This window comes from Falco naumanni, chromosome 7 (assembly GCF_017639655.2).
Source record: "Falco naumanni isolate bFalNau1 chromosome 7, bFalNau1.pat, whole genome shotgun sequence".
Classification (NCBI taxonomy): Eukaryota; Metazoa; Chordata; class Aves; order Falconiformes; family Falconidae; genus Falco; species Falco naumanni.
The window spans coordinates 71,216,994-71,235,520 of NC_054060.1; the positions used below are offsets into that span (position 1 = coordinate 71,216,994).

Consider the following 18,527-nt stretch of genomic DNA (forward strand, 5'->3'; position numbering starts at 1 on the left):
TCCTGGGAATGCCTGATAGCCCTTTACAAAGTGTTGCCATCTCATAATGGTACCTTAGTCCTAGCGTCAAGTGGCTTAGGGAGAGAAATGAAGGATCATGAAGTCATCAAAAACGTTGCATTGGCGTGGCTGGAAAAGTTGCAGGGTCTACTCTACCTTGATGGGCAGTATTGCTCACATACTTGAAGGATGATTTGTAAAAATCTGCTACTGATGCACAGCGTTGTGATCCGCAGTGGCTGTGCCAAGGTTCCATGTAGTCTGTAAGGGTAGCATGTTAGTCTGGAAGAGTTGTGTGTTAGTCTGAAAGCAGGGTTCACCCCTGGTAGGGTAAAGGTGTTGCCTGTATAATGCTCTTTATCTGGCTGTGAGAGAAGCTCAGTTCAGTACGTTCATTTCCCTCCCTCGAGGGAGTCCAGATGCAAGTGGCACTTGCCAGTGACCAAAGCACCCAGAATTGCTTCAAATACCCAACTAAACTTGCCCTAAATTGGCTCTAATATCCCATCAGGATGAACTCAGGATGAACAGGGCTATGATGTGACTTTCAAGAGAGCTCTCTAAGACTGACAGATTCCAATGGCAAAAAAAAAATCAAGGGTTTGCCTTTGACAGTTTCCAACGAATCCTGTCTGTCTGGTTTGACACTGCCGCTCCCAGCTGTCTGCCCTGCCCTGTGCCTAAGGTCACTGCCTCTGTAGGTGAGTTGATGAAACAGTATTTGCCTGCACCTCGGCCACCCCGGTCAGAGCACAGCAAATAAACTACTGCTGAAGATGGGTTTGTGCTAAACGTGCTGGACTGGGTCAGCCCCTTCAACAGAAACCTGTATCAGACAATGCAGAATTGTAATACTGCAAGTTAACAACTGCAGTGAAATAGCAAGTGTATCCAGCAGTGCCATCAAACCCCTTTGCTGGGAAGCGGTGGCGAAACCTCGCTCTAGTGGAGGATCTTCTTTCAGCCCTTGCTTCACCAGTGCCTGTCTCTTTGGGACGGGTAGATCGGGAAACTGCTTCAGTTGTTCTCATGTCAGAGCTCACAGTGAGCTCTCTGTTACACAGAATTTAGCTAGAGAGTTACTGCCCTGAGGAGCTTGCAGTCTTAAAAATGAAAACAAAATGCTGTTCTGGCTTTGTGTTATTGTAGGAACAACACTTTTTCACTGCTATTTGACCTGGATAGTAAGTCTGATAGCAAGACAACCCAATTCTGTCTTTGGTTAATTCCTTTGTGTTTTCATGTACAGGAGAAGATGCAAATACCTGTTTTTATGTCTCTTCTAAGACTGATTCACTTCCAAGCTGTTAGTAGACATTTTAATTCCTGCTTTACAGCTGCTTTATTTATTTATTTTTTAAATATCTTAGGATGAGCTGGTGTGCCACTTGCAACATTTTGAATGCTTCATCATCCACAACCAAACTCTGAGCTCTTGTGCAGTTAGGCAGCCTGTGTCTTGTAAGCCCTGCCCTGTTCACGTCAGTAGTGAAGGAGCAGGTTACAGCCGGAAGCAGTTTATTTAGTTTCCCAGATTGGTTTCTGTAGGGCCATCCCAAAGAATCCAGAAATGCACCCAACCCAATACCTGAAATAGAACTTAGTCATGCATGGAAGAGTCTCTTCAGTCATACACGCAGAAGCTGATGATGCTTTCTCTGTACCACTAATGGACATTTTTGTGGCTGCTGAGCTTTCTGCATGTAATTGGCCATTTCAGTGGCAGCCCAATCACTTTCCCCTGAAAAGCCATTCCCACTGTAGCTGTTGCCTCAGTGACCTGCGTGTAGAAGGGGTATCTAGATCAGCTGTCTGCAGGAAGCAAACCTAGCTGAATCTGTTGTGAAAGAGGAATGCTGCGTGACCTTTAAGTGGGCAGTGCACTTCTAGCTGTGTTGCCTACTCCCTGTCTTTGAAAAGATGCTGGTGATACTGGTAAACAATCAGTTCCTGGCAGGCCAGATCAGCTTCAGGCATAGCCATTGAAGGACTGAAGAGAGCTTGGTATCTTCAAGAGAGAGAATCATCTTTGCTTTTGTCTTTGTAGCATGCCGTGAGGCAGAGGAAGATTTTCTTTCCCTCTCAAAATGTTTTTCTGTGTAAACTATCAAATGTAGGCTCCACCCCAACAAGTATTCAAAATAATAACACAAGTTTGAACTGTGATTACCTTACAAAGAGAGGTCTCAGCTTAGTTAAAATGCATTAAGTTGCATTTGCTGTGGTTCATGAGCATGCACACTGTCTCAAGTGCTGTGACATGGTCATGTGTCCAAATGTAGCAGCCAGATTTATTTTTTAAGGCAATGTAAGTGTTGATCATAACTAAGGGAAGATTGCATTAAAGCTTATTTTACACACCTTCATAAACCTTCAATTAGAAAAGCACATGAACTTTCATACATTCTGAGTTACCTTGGTATGATTAAGATAGCAAAGTTCCTTTAAAGACACAGTCTTACATGGTGTCTGTGTACCAAACCTTATAGCCTTATGCAGTGATGGTGCCGAGGAACAGCAAAGTTAACTGGAAGCTGTTTGTATTTAAAAAAAAAAAAAAAATCAGTCTAGCTTTGTGGTCTAGGCTGAGAACAGCCAAAAAATAAACAGAAGTTATTATTTGCTACTTCTAAAAACTAAACAAAAAGAAGTTGCTCTGATTGCGTTAAGTTGCTTTTTCTTTTGTACCAGTGAGCCAAGAAATCAATCTAGCACTGGCTGCATCTTGCTTTGTTGCCCATAATCACACCACTCATCTGAAGTGGTCTCGTGGTAGTGATGTCTGTATGTATCAGAACCAACTGCACATCACGGGGGCTGCAGCTTTCTCTTATTCTGCTACTTGCAGAATAAGCACAAAGACAACTTCTGTCAAGCAGAGTTTCAAGAACCTGCTTTTTCCTGGGTTCTAACAATGTCTGCACGGACAAAAATTCTCTTTGCATCGCTCCAGATTGAGGGAATACAGACCAATGCCCAGGGTGGAGAAAATCTGTCTCGGGCCAGAGGAGAGGCATTTCAGGTCTTTGTGCTGTCATAGCTCAGCAGAATAAAACAAAGACAAAGCCTCCTGGTAGGGTATGTAATTAATCTGGACTGCTGCACGCTACTGTGCTGCAGCTTATTACAGCTCTAGTGTAGGACACTCAGCTCATGGCCTGTCCGCCTACATCTTCCACCCGCACTTCTGTTTGAACCTCGGCTGTGTTTTTAACAGTGCTCAGAGCTCTTTGTCAGTGTGCTGCTCTCCCTTCTCAAGGGATGTGATACAGGAGTGTTAGCAGGTACCAACCCATGAGCAATGCCAGATCTACAGCCAGTGCAGCTCTGGATTTAGTTCTGTTGTTGTTATTTTACTTACTTATAAATTGAGATTTCAGGAGGGCAGGTGTGTCCTGTTAGCCCCTTACTAAGCCAAAAATGGCATGTCCCTAGTGCTACCATAGATACATATGGACCTGATAAAGACCATTTCTCCAACCTAGTGGGTGAGGCTTAGAGCTTCTTGGAGCAGCCTTAGGACAAGGTATGAGCTGCACAGCTTGCAAACTTCCAGGAGGCTGTCACATACAGAAACAGCATGTGAAGGGAAGCAAGCCCTTGCATCACAGTTGTTACCACAGCTTGGATTTTGTCCTCTAGAGATGTGCACAGCCCACAGCTTGTTTACTGACATTTCTGCTGGAAAATAGGAGGGAAGCAAAAGGTAATAATTTTCACCCTGTTACTGATAAAGATGAAAAGACTAATGTATTTAAGGTATTACTGGTCCAGCTCAAGAATTCTTGTTTATTAGTTAACCTGCACATGTTCCTTTTGTTTCAGAGTTGGCCCCTTCTCTCCCTGTCTGACAAAACATGTACTCAAAAGCTAGCCTCGAACATACTGGTACATAGGAGCCCCTCTGGATGTGACTCAGCAACTCGTCTTTTGGGTTTTGAGTGGCAGGCATGAGAGCGTAGGGGCAGGACATAATGTGAGTCCACTCTGCCTAAGCAATCAGCCTCCATTTGCTGTCTTATTTCCTAGCCGCATGTGTCAAGTTACTGACTTGCTGAGAGACTGGATGTAGTTTCCTCTGTATTTTTCCAGCCACGTGTTAGTTGTTGCCAGAAGAGTTTTTGCAGCAAGACAACATGTCCTACTTCACATCTCATTTGTGAGACCTACCTGTCTGCAAGACTCGCTCTGAGATGCTCCCTGCAGGGAAATTGGGAGCAGGTATTTTTTCCCTTCAGTTTTTCTTTAGTGTCTAAAAAGAGAGAAAAAGCAGGCAGTGTACAACTGGTTTTCTCTGTTTCAATATATAAAATAAGCATTTTTCAAACATCTTTTTAAATGATGAGAAAAGTCATTCCCAGACCTTGCTCCTTTAGAAGATGCTTCTAAATCATTAAGTCCTAAGTTCCACAAAAAGGAAAAAATCTCTCTTCCATTAGCATTAGCATCTGTTTCACTAACTTCCCCTTAAGTAGACCAGGTGCACTTGAACATTTTCCTTCCATCCTACTGTATATTTTCTGTCCAACCTTCATGAATAACAGAGGCTTAATAGGACTTTCAAAGTATGTGCAACGCTGTAGAGTCAGGTACAGCAGTAACAGGCAAGAGCTCACAGCTGGGTCCCAGCCAGACTGAAACAGGGTGCAGCTTAACAGTAACTGATTTTTCATGTTGATGAGTGAGTGATAACCAATGCCTTGTTTTCTTGTAGTGGACGGAAAGAAAGAAGTCTTGATGAGCTCCTGAAAACTGTATTCAGTGCTCTGCAGCCAGCATGGAAATTCCTAGAAGAAACTAAAGGAAGGGCATCTTGTCCCGTTACCAGTTAACATGCCCTTTTTAAGAATCAGGAAAATGTACAGTCTAGCTCCCTGCTATGTGCATAGATCTGGAAGGAGTGGAGACTTCAAACCACTGGTACAAAGTTCACCAACTTGGTGATGTTTCTCAATAACAGTAAGTCCTAAATATATTCTGAAGTGATGTTGCTGATCCTGGTTTTTGTGGGGAAGGTGCATGTTTTCTTGTGACCAAAGCTGGGTGTTCCATGTGGACAAGGTCATTTCTTCTGAGGACTGGTAACTCTCCGGAGACCTTTCAATCGATTAAGCAATTCCGTAATGAAATCCTACAATGAGAATTGGTTGAAGAAGGATGTCATGTTAATTCCAGTGCTCACCAGCCCAAAGAGTTATTCCCACATTCGCCTCCATGTTGAGCAGAAACCAGAATTTTGACATATATTGAGCAAACCTGTCTTTTAGCTTAGGAAAGGAACCTTTTGATGGATGAGGAGAGTCTGAAAGCCCCTCTGCTTCCCTTCCCCTGTCTCCTTCTGGAGCAGCCATGTTTACTTTTTCCCCAGGAGCCAGCCTGCCCCTCTTCATCCCAGAAACCTGCTTTTTCCACCTTGAGACGGCCTCAGGATGCTGTTGTCCTGTTAGGTCCCACTGCTTCCTGTTGCCACCATAACCTCCTGCCCACTTCAACTGCCCTCCCAATCTAGGGCAAAGCAAGCTGTCCTGCTTGTTGAACCTGTAAAGCTCTGTGTTGTGGATTGCAAACCATCTCGGAGCTGTGCCAATTCTACAAGGAAGTGGCTGGCAGAGAAGAGTTGGAGCAAAACACAGGTAGGACTAATGATAACCTGGAGCAGGGGCTGAGGACAGGCAGAGCAGATAGACGAGCAGTTAATGGAGATAAACTCCAACTACTTTGCTGACACAGGCAAGGACTATGAACTAAACTGGACCATCTGGTTATTCCAAGCAGAAGTCAATGTGACTAGTGCAAACTTTACCCTCTGCATGACAAGTAACATCACCATAAAGGAGTGTGCAGCCTTTCTTCACCCAAAGACATAGCTGCATGTCCTTGTAATTAGGCAAGGTCACTGGAAGTGTTGCAGCTTGTTACCATTTGTGCTGTGTGGAAGTCCAGCTTCCTCACTTGGATGGTCAGAGGTGGCCTGCCACAGCGTGCTGTGGAAGTAAATGCCAAGGATACATGCCTTTTCAGTCAGTCCCTTCAGAGCAAATCAGTTTGTTTCCTCTGTATGTTTTCTGAAAATAGGCTGCTGTGATCTTTCAGAGGGGCTGCATTCAAGATCACCAGGATGAAACTACATGCTTTGGCCAATGGGGAAGCAATATCTGTAGTTAGCAAGTTCCACGCTGTCTGTTGCCCATGAATCAGTAGAGCAAACTCTGTTCAGTTATCTCTTCGGGAATGTGGGGTTCTTGCCTAAGATCTGAAGTTCAGACACTCTGAAAACTTTTGCTGTTGCCAGCCTTGTCTGCTGAACCCCTGCTAGGAGACTTATCTGTAATGATTGCTACAGCCAAGTTTAATTTCAATGATAGTTTTGCATCCACCTCAATTTCTGTATGTTCATCACTGTGCAGTTACGTAGGCTCAACAAGACGTGGCGACTGATGAATGATGTCCAAGCACAATGTTCACATGCAGTGCGTATGACTGCAGCACTGATGGGGGACCCCATTCTGCACAGGTATGCAGTGCTGTGTGGTGCATGCGCTACACTGCAAAGTACAGGGCTCCACTTCTTTGGGCATTGCGACAGCTTGTGGGATTTCTCTAACTCAAAGCCAGTACTTGTAAAGTTTTCATGGGGAAAAAAAATATATGTAAAACTAATTTATGTGGCCACTGCTCAACAACGATCCGCCCAATGCCATCTAGTTCCATCCTACGTTCTTGTCACTCATAACACGAGGGTGGTTTAAGCTAAGAATGCATTTAGTTAAGTGTGCCAAGATGGTCATGTGAGCTGTATCACTGTATGGCTTTTCTACACTGAGAACCAAACAGCAACTCAGGCTTCTCAGCTTAGGATGTCCAAAACAAGGAATCACATTTCTCTGGTTGTAAAGAGTAATTCCTTATTTGCTCCACTACTCTATCTTCAGCTTACTCATGTAGACTTACATGTATTTTTCTAACACAGAAGAATAAAGTGGCAAATACTTCCCATTGGGATTTAAACAAATCTGCAGCATCATGTTAGGCACAGTAGTATCTTGGCTGTTCAGCCAAACATAAACAAAGACACACTTTTATAGCACAGTATAACACATTGATGTTGCTTCACTCACCTCTGTCGGGCTGGAGCACTCATGGAGGATTTCCTAAAAACCAAGAGGAGTCATTTTAGTGTTTTATGAGGTGACCTATTCTCTCCTCCCTACAAAAGGGGAATATAATCTTAATACATTTGGCAGGCAATGACACAGGGAAGCATCATGCAACACTGCTTACACATATTCTGTACCCCACACACCATTACTTCTCTTTGTGAAGGAAGTCACTAACTTAAAGTCACCAAGTCCCTCTATCTGACCTGTAGTTTTAATTTCTGTTCTTCGTTTGGGACCTCCAGGAGATCTTCAAGATCAATTTGTGGTTCAGGAGCTGCTGCATCTGTTTCTTCTCTTAGCTAAAAAGAAAAAAAAAAAAAACAACCCACAGGTAATAAACCTTCAAAGTTCTAAAAAATCTAGAAGCCATCTTTGAAGAACTGAGCAGCTGAGAAGAAAGTAGTTGCAATAATAACACTGTGCTGTGAAGTTGAGGTCAGGATAGAAATCATCTCAAAATAAGGAGGTTCTTATAAAGAGGGCATGGGTTCCAGCCTTTCTGTGGTGTCTGCTGCAGCCACGCATGCTGATGTACACGTTCTTCATCTTTTTCTACCTCAACACTTCATCTCACTGCTCAGGGATTTCTGTCCATATGGGAAGACCCTTTAAAGAATCTCCAGCTGTGATTGTCAGCTGCAGTGCGGTGTAAGCCAGCATGGGACAACCCTCGTCTGCGAGGAGTGAACACAAGCGTTCACCCAACAGAAACCCAGTGGGCTTAATCTTAAGAGAGGCACAACTAATAAAAGGAGATTTGGGGCTTTTAGGCTAAATAACTTCACATAGTTGGTATTTATAATAAGGATTTTTGCAGTAATGGAGAGGGAAAAAAATACCCTTTTGAAAGGCCTAACAATATTTTGCCAGCTTTCTCTAACAGACGCGAGAGGGATAAAATAGTCTCTAATGTAAGAGAGACCCCAAGCTTTAGTGGTTGGAGTTGTAATCCTGTAAGGCATGGGAGTGTTAGCTGGAAACATTTGTAAATGTTCACAGACACATTTTAGCTCCATGTGTTTCTACAAGACCGTAAGGCAAGCAGGCTGTGGTTTCCAGTGTGTTTGCAAAGTGAGTCTTTGACAGCACAACGCTAGTGATATTTTAAGATAGTAACCAGCAGAATAAGGATACTGCGTTAACAGCGCAGTACGTGATTGCTGGGTAGCATTTATGGATGTGTATGTAAAACATTAGATGATAAAGGCAATACTTACAGGGAAAAAATAAACTTGTTCTGAGCAGTCTGTGATACCAAGCTGGAGGGGAAGTAGAAGGCCTTTGTTCAGCTTAGTTATGCAGCTGACGTAGGGTTAAATGTACTGTACTGTGAGCCACACAGCATTTCCTCTTAAAAGTAGTAGTTTTTATGTGACTGTTTAGACAACAGGTGTTGGTCCAGCCTGGCTTTGTCTAAGAAGCTAAATAGGCAAGGAGGGTGAGACAGGGTGGGATCTGTCTGTGGCTTTCTGGTCCTAGTATTGGATGGTGTTCTGGCTTCCACGTGCAGACAATCATGTTGAAAATCAAAATCGTCTGAGTCTTAGTTTTGTTGCAAAAAGCCTCATGATGGTAAATAGCATAGCACTGAGATTATCTGGATCAGGGGGTGATGTTTGAACTAGCCTTGCTGGCATTTGAAGCTGCAACGCTGTTTATTTGACTCTGTCACACAGGTTTCTGGAAGACACTGAGGAACATTGCACTGCCAAGGGCAGCTGGAGCAAAGGAAGAAGCTGACAAGGAGGCAATGTAATGGAGTTCTATGGATCCAAGGAAGCCCACGCTAGCCAGGCTAGCTAAGTAGTCTTGCCACAACTCACAGAGGAGAGCAGGAGGACCTGCTGGACACCTGAGTGATTACAAGTAATTTACTGTGGCACATGTATTTATTTGAAAAGATCCTATGTAACCCCCTGTTGTACCCTACTAACAGTCTCTGACCTGGCACAGCATCATGTTATGTAGTTCCTGGTAGTAAATCTCTTAGGTTGGTCCAAATACACAAGGAAGTTGGGAAACCTGTTGTGCTGGAGACATGCTAGCAAAGGCAATCCACAGCCAACCTGTTCCTGTAAGGGCATGGCTGGATTTGTAACTAGTGCCTGCTGGGATTTTGTAGCAGGGAAAAAAATATCCCCTTTGGGCAGCTACTCTGATGACAGTAAACAGCTCCTAATTCTCAGAAAACCAGAAGCGATAATGTAACCTGACTTGGTTTTTCTGATACTTTCGCAAGTGTACATCTGTAGACTTGGGCAAGTAAGAGTAGCACACAGGGAGCCTCATCTTGGGTCATGTTACTGGTGGTACCAAGTGCTTCTTGTCTATCAAAAAAAACCCAACCCACTAACCCAAACCTTCTCTTTAAAACGGCAAAAATTCGCCAAAGGGCAAGACGTTCTGTTACTCAAAGCAGCAGCCCATTCTCCTTGCTTACCTCTGGCAAATCTCAACAGTCAGGCTAAGGGCTCTCTGAACTGAGCCACCAGCCCCAGGGACAGCCCTTAGAAGCCAATGCAAGCATGGCTGGCAAGTGACACTGTCACTGCTGCTGTTCTTTAGAACAGCATTCACTCCCCAGGACCACCACTCTAGCACTTCGCAGACACACTGAATTTTGCCTGGCTGACTAGGTCTACCGATAACATCTGCTCCTATGTACACTATATAATGTTTCATAATGCATTATCAGCTGAGAATTTATTACTGTCATTTTACGAACTATAGAAAACAATTGGAAATTCACAAGTCTTGAAGAGATTATGAGATTTATCCTTTGTCACTTTTACTAAACCTGCTATAAAATTGTTTGGGAAGTCTAAGAATGTTAATTAACACAACACGAGCAGTAGTATACTCATTTTCAGAGGAGCCATGCATTTGCAACAGAATGAAGGACTTTTTTCTCCGTGTTTGTTTTCTGCTGCATATTCTTTGCATATGGCATAAATTAAAACAGAAACTATTTTTCCTTCCCAACATGGCATGAGAACCTGATATGTTCCCACAGATATCAGATAGGAATCAGTCACAGAGAAAATGACAATAATAGTAATTATAGTAATAATAATAAGTAACAACAGCATCCACAATCATAAAGATGGCCTCAGAGACTGCTCCTGAAGTTTGGCTTTTCAGCCGAGGAGCTGACACTGTTCTACATGTCTCAGGCCCAGAAAATCAGCCTGGGCAGGCAAAAGCTTCCCTGTGCCATCACAGCATAGAGCACAGAAATCACCGTTCCTGGGCTGTTCTAACATGTCCACTTCCACTGTCGATTGCCATTTGAAACTGCTGGTGCTCAGAGTGGAAGACTCAGAGCGATCATCAGCTCTTTTTTCCTTGGATCTCAAAAATGTGGTTAATGCTCTGCTGGGGTGCAACTACAGAAAATGGCAGAGAGAGCTCAACGGTTTATTTAGTCTGATCCCATCCAGGACATGAATAAGCTGTTTTACGTAATTTGTTAAACCCATCTATGTCTTCTGTTGAAGATATACGGGGTTGTGAGTTAAGAAAGTTGGGTTCTCTTACTGTATTAGCCATTGCCCCACAGATAAAAGAAAAACCCTTAGTCAAGCTATTTAAATGGGTTTAAGACTATGATGTACAACGTGGGAAATCCTTTCATCTTTTCCTGTACCGCACTCCAAAGGAATTATCTCAAACAGGGTAAAGCACTGTCCCTTCTGAAAACTCCCAGTGTTAAATGCCATCCATCTAATCACAAAACATGAATAGAAGCAATACTACCCGGGCTAAAAATTCAGTGTACTCATCCAGTGCTGGAATTCATTTTAAATGTCACACCACCCTGAGGAAAAAATGTCGCATCAGCTCAAGTAAAGACTGGTACCATTCTGGAGCTGGACCTAGGCACTCCTGGATCTTTATTAGTGGGACAGCTCTTAGATAGGCAGGAAGAATTAAGGAGGGACTGTTTCTGGTGCAAAGGAAATCTCAGGCAAGGAAGACAGCTCTGGGGGTTTGTGAAGATGAAGGCATCAGATCTCTACATGTAAGGATGGTTTTGGTGTTTTTTTTTCTTTCTTCCCCTGCTGCCACTAGTGTGTCCAGCCTGCAGCTACAGGTACAGCATTGCCTGGAGCGTCTCACCCAAACAGCAGCTATAGCTACGCCCTTGTGACTATAAGGAACAAGGATACACTGATGGCTCTAACCCAGCTAGCTTAGGCACTGCAGCAAAGCCACTCACCACATAGAGCTCAGCAACAAGAAGCATCCTGGGCTTGTACATGTCTCCAGGTTCTGCTGCTCATGCTGAGCAATAGCCACACAACCCCCAGCAGGTGCAAGATCAGGCAGTATAAAGATAGTTGGAGTATATCGCTGCAAGCTTCTCTGCCTGCAGGCACACCAGTCAGAGTGCTGTACTAGGTGGCAATAAGATACCCGGTGAAGGCTGAAGATGAGAAGCTCTTCCCAGTCAGGCAGAACAAGCAAACTTCTGTCCCAGCACACAGGGCCACTAGTCCATTCACCTGGTGACTGAAGCGCTGACTTGCCCCAGCTACTCACCCGGCATTGGTACAGCTCCTGCAGCTGGGCGTTGATCCATTCCTCCAGGTCTAGCCAGCGCTGCAGGTCCTTGCGGTTGTACTTTATGGTTAACTTGCCCAGTTTCCTGTGTGAGGATTCCTCCCCAGGTTTCTCTGGTGTCTGGAAAGTCACCCGGGGCAGTGCGCTGGAGTTGCTGGCCATGCTCACTACCTCTTTCCCTGACAGCAGGAACTCGTCTGCCCCTGGGCTCCCTCACCCCTGTTCTCTGTCCCCTTTCACCAACCGCCTCTCTGCAACTCACAGCAGTAGCTACTCACGGATGCCAGAGGCCGGCAGTGTAGGTGATCCCAGGGAGAGAAGTGGGGGGACCACATGCCAGGGCAGCAGCCAGGCTCTGCAGGCAGAGTTACAGCAGCAGATTCTTGGGTTTCACCATTGGCCGTGCTGACAGGAGCAGGGAGGCAGGCAGAGGAGTTGTTGTAATAACATCTGTTGTTAAAAGAAGCCAAGTGAACCAAGGAATCGATGAACCAAGTCTGTTAATATTTAACGCAAGTCATCTCCAAGAGGTGGGGAAGAAGGAGGTTTTAAATGACTGTTTTCCTACAGGCATAGCTTAAGTGCATGTGCAATTCCAGAGGGCTGAGCCGTACATTATGCATTGAATCCTGCTGCATTCAAGCTCCAAGGGCCTCTGTAAACTACTTTGCCTGCAGCTACAGGGTTTAGTTCCCATTGAAATGGCATATTTAGCATTTTCCAGCTGAAGCACCGGATCCAGCACAGGTAAGGAGTGGTCTGGAGTCAGGTGGCTACATCCACTCTTTTACAAGAGTGGGAATACTACGTCAGTGACACTGCAAGCCAAACTTGGGCTCAGTAGTCCAATTTTGCATTATTCTACAATCTCAAATTTATTCCACCTTTCTCAAAAATATCTGTAGAATTCCCGCTGGCCTGAATTTGAGATCATTTGAGGAAAGTGCTTCTGAGATAAAATATCTGTGGTCCTTTTAAAAAAAAAATAAAATACAGTATTTGACATGATGACACTGCTGGGGAAGGCCTGTCAAGGGGTATAGCACTATCTTCTTCCCACAGAAAAGTATTTATGGTAAACAGGTTCAGGCTCAACTGCTGAAGTATCATAAACTACTATTGTACTATATAATATCAACTATCATTGCTTGGTTTACAATTTCTTACTGGAAGACAGGTTAAAGGTGTGCAGCGTTATTCCCCTGTGCCATTTTAGAAGAACATGTGTGAGCAGCGCTGTTCGGAGGAACAGAAATCAGGCTGGCTGTGTTTAAGGGGTGCCAGGGCACTGGGATACCTGTGTTCACTCCAGACGCTGTATCACACCTCTTTATTCATCTGTTCCCAAAGCTCTCCAGTGATCTGTCCAGGGAGCTGCCCTATCCAATGGACAAACCAGCTGAGACTCTCCATCATGAAGCAGATCCAGCAATGCCAGTGTCATGATTTATGTGGAAAAAGCAAGTAAGTCTCTCTGCTGCTCCTGGCAGCCACAGTACTTCCAGTTTGGAGACCAAGAGCTAGAGAAACCAAAGGAAAAGCAACCAGCCCTTCTCCCATTGCAAGCTGCTGCCGGGCAGCATGGGGAAATCCTGCAGGGTGGCTGGTCTCCTTTGGAAGTCATTCCCACTGCCCCTGCCAAAGCCACATTCCTGTGCCCAGAGGGATGGCGGTACAGCCAGCCAGCAACATCTTGTACGTAGGGCGATGGAAAAATGGGCAGGGCCATGCCAGTCCATCTTTTCATCCTGAATATGAACAAAAAAATAAAAGCCTTTTCTGACAGAAAGCTCCACAAAATGCTGATCCTGAAACTTACTTCCACATCAGTGAGGGATAAAGTATTAAAATATACCTGACACTGTTACCATCTTCTCTGCTTTTCAGACAGCCTAAAATTTCTATTCAGAAGACAGCTGTCAGCTATTTAAGCAGCTTTACCCTTTTTTCCTTGATGCTTGGCTGTATCCTCCCTCTAATCTCGCTCCTGAACCCATCTCATTTGACCAAAATTTCCCAGAAAAATCCGTGTTGTGAGAGGCTCAGAGCGTACTCAGTGAATGCAGATTCTTCAGAGATTCTTAACTATTAGAAACCTTGCAAAACCCACTGAACATCCTATAATGTGTTTACAACTCTTGACTTTTCAAAGGTTAATATGCAGGCCCAACACAGGCAGATGTTCAAGGTAGCTCTGGACCAAAGGGCACACACTGCCCGGTGTCAGGTTCTCGTCTCCAAATAGAAGTGTTCTATTTTGGTGTTCAGGGACTGACCTTTTTTAATAGGGGAGAACAACCTTGGTCTCAAGGAACTGCAGACAGGCTGACATTAAGATCTGAGAAAGAGGACCAGACTTACAAGAGAAGTTACATGGCATCCCTGAGCCAGTCTACAAATTTGCAGCGGCTGAAGGGCTGGCAGGGAAGTTGCCTCCGTCGTCCATTCCCTGTGCTGACCCTGGTGTGCTTTGTTGAGCAGTTCAATTCAACTCGACATGAAAGATGGGGTTTGCCCTGTTAATATTCTGCCAGAATAGTTGAATTTATGAAGCACGGGATCCACAGGTCACAGGACAGGTGTGAGGAAGAGGGAAAGGGGAATATAAGGTGGCCTAATGGCTCTTCAAACAGCTTGAGCTGCTGTTGATTTGTAACCTCACTTGATCATGAGCAATGAATGCACTGAGATACCAGATCAGAAAAGGTCCACCAGGCTCACCCCACCACCCGTACACTTATTGACAAAGTACTAAGCAGACCCTGGTGCCCTAGTGCTGCTGTGTCAGCGTCACCCTACAGTGGCATAAAGCGTTCAGAGGGTGATGTCTGAGGCCACCTCAGGAAAGCTGTAAACCAAAGTGAGCCAGATTGCAGGATGTTCATCATACTGCTCTGGCTTATATGAGCTTAGTCATGAATTGTTTGTAATGAGAAGGTGGCAATATAGAAATAAATGTTTACAGATAAAGTAGACCTCCCCCAGTAATAAACTATTTTGATCTATCATTGAAGCAAGAGGAAGAAGTGTGCCAGATCGCTCTGTGAGGGTGTGGTACATGTTCCTGCAGGGACAGGACTGGGTGCTTCGTACAGGGTAACCTGTATCGATCCTTTGAACAAGGCAGCACCTCCCGCGGGTGCACCAGCCACCTGCCGTGCTGTAGGTGCCAGCTGCCACCAAGCAGGAAGCAGCTGCGTGACTTTGCACAGTGCTGCACCCCGTCCTGTCCTTTCCTTGGATCCGCGTAGCCAAAGGGACAGAAGGACATTCACCATTTTGTTTGGACACACACAGTGAGGGGCATCTCAGGGATCACGGGCATAGCAGGGAGAGGTGATCTGATTTTCAGACTCGTTATCTCTCCTTACAGCCTTGGGCATACAACCTGGACCAAACCCATCTCATCAGACAACAAGTTTTTTCACAAGAGCTGCGCACACGTAAGCTCCAATGGTTCTCCTGCAGCAGTTGCTGGTGATCACGTCCTCTGCAAATCTGCTTATCATTTATGTAGGGAATAAAGGGGGGTTAAATGTGGCCAACACATTTGAGCATTACACTAGAACACTGTGTCTCAGTTTCCATGTGTGTGACCAGGGGTTGCTGCTTCTCCAGGCCTGCCCCAAGGGTGAGGTTTTGCCTCTAAAAGGGGGGGGGGGGGGGGGGGGGGGGGGGGGCTTTGATATTGTGGAAATGGGCTTTTGTGACTGCCTGTGGCCCCAGAGAGGGCCACCAAACCAAGCTGAGCATCTGTGTCACAGTGTCAAGCAGTTGTGATGCTGATCCAGGCAGCAGAGCAACCAAGTGCATGAGGCAGATCTGGTTACACTCCTCTGTCCTTGGAGCTAATAATCTCCGTCCCACGCCTGTGACCCAGGCTGGTGCTTCCCTTTCTCTCTGAGCTGATGACTGCCGTGCATGCTCAATAATTCAGCAGGGCCCCAGCTCATCTTTCCAGAGAACCAGGTCGGCCCCTTTCCCTGGAGTCCCAGCCTAGAGAGGAAGAATGTTTCCCTTCAAGACAGACAGAAGCCACTCTCCACCTGTTTTAGAAAATAATCACTTTCCCTAGGGTTGCAAACATGATAGTTAACACAAATTAAAACAGGGAAGACACCAGATGTGACTGTATCAATATTACATTGATGCTGCGAGGTAAAGAGGTTCTGCACCCTCCTGTGAGCAGGAACAGTCACAGAAAAAAAAAGTTGTGGAGATCAGATGTAGCCAGGGCTGGAGATTTAAAAAATGTGAGCAACCCCAGTACACCCAGCATCTTGACGTCATCCACTTCCATCATTCCCCAGTGTCTCCACAGGAGTGTGGAAGCCAGAAAGGCTGCATTGTTGCCCCAGAGCTCTAGCAAGGAGAGGGGGAGCACATCAGCTCTCACCTTCGACTCCTGGAGACTGAAGGAAGCAGCCAGGGGTTTCCAGCTCACAGTTCCCAGCTCTCACTTGAGCAGTGCTGCTACCTTCCCACCAGCACGCGGAGGCGAGCCTGTACACTCTTCAGTCAGGCGGTGATCAGTCTTGCTCCTCTCCCCCAGCAGTCTCACCTTTCATAAGGCAATGAAAGGGCAGTGAGAAGGAGGAATGCTGAGACAGAGGAAAACATTTCTCGACTTACTATTTGACTTTTGACTAATCAACCCAAAATTGCACTATTTGGCACCACCTCAGAAAATAGAAAGGTCTCAGCGATAAAGATAAGAGGCCACATGAGCTAGCCTGCCTGCCTGCCTGCCTCCTGCCTCTGCTACTGGCAGCCCAGCGAGGCATAAAGGCTCGTGGCTCAGCAGCAGCTGCGAAGGGTAGATGTGAAATAGTTCTACTTACTGCTTTGGCATACCGGAGGAGTAGCGCACCCTGGACTCTATCCTTATTTAGGCAATTAATTCTGCTGATCTGCATCCATCCACTGACACCCTGGAGGCAGTGACATGAGTAAGCATCTGCACTGAGGAGGAAGACACCCCCCCCCACCTGCCCCTTGAATGCTTGGGTGAAGCTGGCAACGTGAATTAGATGCCATATGGATTATTTGGGGATCTTCGAAAACCTGTCCAGGTTGTTTTCTTGCCCTCCCTCCTGTGTTGCTTTGCTGTTTCCCTACAGAAAGAGGCCTGCGGCACTGAAAGCATTATCGGTGTTTCCATGTGGCGCAGAGGTTTCAGCAGTAGTTGAATGGTAGGGCTGGAGACGGGAGAGGCGCTGGCCGAATAGACAAAGGGGATCTTCCTGGTTTTCCAGCCTGCTTTTAACGTTTCAGCCTTGCAGAGGACACCTGTATAGTTCTTGCACCAAGGAGTTTATTGTGACCCAAACTCTCGGAATGGTGCAGTTACACTGGCAGGGACTCTGCTGCTCACACCTGCAGGGAAATTGCCATCTACAAACACCGGGGAGAGCAGCCTTCCACGGGAGGCACTGGCAGCTGGCCTGAGACTGTTGGAAGTCAGAAGGTTCCCAGGGATGCAGTCACTGTAGGAAGTGATGGAGCAGGAGAGACCTTGGGGAATCCCACAGCTGATCCTGTTCCGCTCACGGGTGCTGTGAAGAACAGCTCAGGTTGCGTGTAGGGACTTCAATGGAAAATGCTGAGTTTATTCTAGTTCCTGCAAACTGAAGTTTGCTTCACATGTCCATACCTACCTCCCTGTAAAAGCCTAGCGCAGACAAGACAAAAATGCAGATACTTTCTCAGTGTAATTAGTCTCAACACTGTTCTCCCTTTTTCCTTTCCCAGTGTTCCTGCCCTTAAGGGTTTACCTTGACCAGCAACATTAAAATAAAAGCCAGTGCCATGCAGGGCTGTAGACGACAACTTCCCCAAAGAAACAATATACCCTGATTGCAACTCCCTTCCCCAAAGCTACCCTCAGCACAATGGGAACGGCTCTCGGGAGGACTCAGCAGCCTGTCATCCTTTCCCTTGCTTCGCTCCACAGGACCAGTGGTTAGTCATGGCCCGATGAGGTCCCTCCCTGCCTCCTTCCTCTGCCACATCTTTGTGCCGTCACTTGCATCCTGGTCTCACCCCTAAACCACACCAGGAGGTTTAACCTGAGGCAAATACAACAAAACAAGCAAGCAAGCAAACCTGTCTCCCAAGCGTTAATTATACACGGAGCAGTCCCCAGGTGAAGCGCAGCAGAATGGAGCTGCCTGCAGCAGCCGGTGGCACAAGCTGCTGTCAGGAAGTCATTGCGGAGGGTGATGCCATGGAGCTGGGCTGCACAGCGGGGCAAAGGGGACCTGGACCAAGTCTTCCTCATTTTTCTGCCTGTCGGGGTCACTTCCTTCTGGAAGGTGGGCATCCACCTGCCCGATTGGATAGCAATCACAGGAAGGCAGCTGACGCAGTCTCTGGCACCAAGTTTCTTACTACAAGCCATGCGTGTCTAAAAGATCTTACAATCTTAGTCAAATATTAAACTATGCTGGGGTTCAGCCCCCAAGTCACCTCCTGAATAGTTATTGCTAGACAGAAGGCAGACACTTCTCAAAGACAGACAAATATTAACGATGACTCAATGTTTCAGGACCCCTTAAAAACACTCCCAAGTCATAAAATCACACACCCTACTTTCCCTTCATGCTGACATGAATAACGCACGGCTCAGCTGAAGTCATGGGAAATGATTCGTTTGGCAGCAGATGAGGGCTGCGATGGGATTTCTAGGTTAGGAGGGCAGAGAGTAAGTTACTGAGCTGGAAGGAACGCTGCTGCAACACAGAGGTTCCTAGTAGAAGTCCTTGATCTTGGGACTAATCTCAATTAAAATTTTAATTACTAAAC

At 45.8% G+C, this 18,527-nt stretch overlaps 1 protein-coding gene and 1 long non-coding RNA gene across 3 annotated transcripts; one reads left to right on the top strand and one right to left on the bottom strand.

Moving 5' to 3' along the window:
* Positions 1-77: 77 nt before the first annotated feature.
* PPP1R14D (protein phosphatase 1 regulatory inhibitor subunit 14D) lies at positions 78-12,464 on the bottom strand. Its single transcript, XM_040601582.1, has 4 exons — positions 11,703-12,464; positions 7,364-7,459; positions 7,119-7,151; positions 78-5,131 (listed from the first exon to the last, which is right to left on the bottom strand). Exons 1-4 carry the CDS (start codon positions 11,883-11,885, stop codon positions 5,063-5,065), a joined length of 381 nt encoding a protein of 126 aa, XP_040457516.1. The 5' UTR covers positions 11,886-12,464; the 3' UTR covers positions 78-5,062.
* LOC121091599 lies at positions 7,410-15,288 on the top strand. Of its 2 annotated transcripts, XR_005828976.1 has the most exons (3): positions 7,410-7,491; positions 8,837-9,026; positions 13,074-15,288. It is a non-coding gene; the product is annotated as an uncharacterized LOC121091599 (long non-coding RNA). The 2 variants fall into 2 exon arrangements; XR_005828975.1 differs by lacking the exon at positions 7,410-7,491 and having other exon boundaries at positions 7,501-9,026.
* Positions 15,289-18,527: the final 3,239 nt, after the last annotated feature.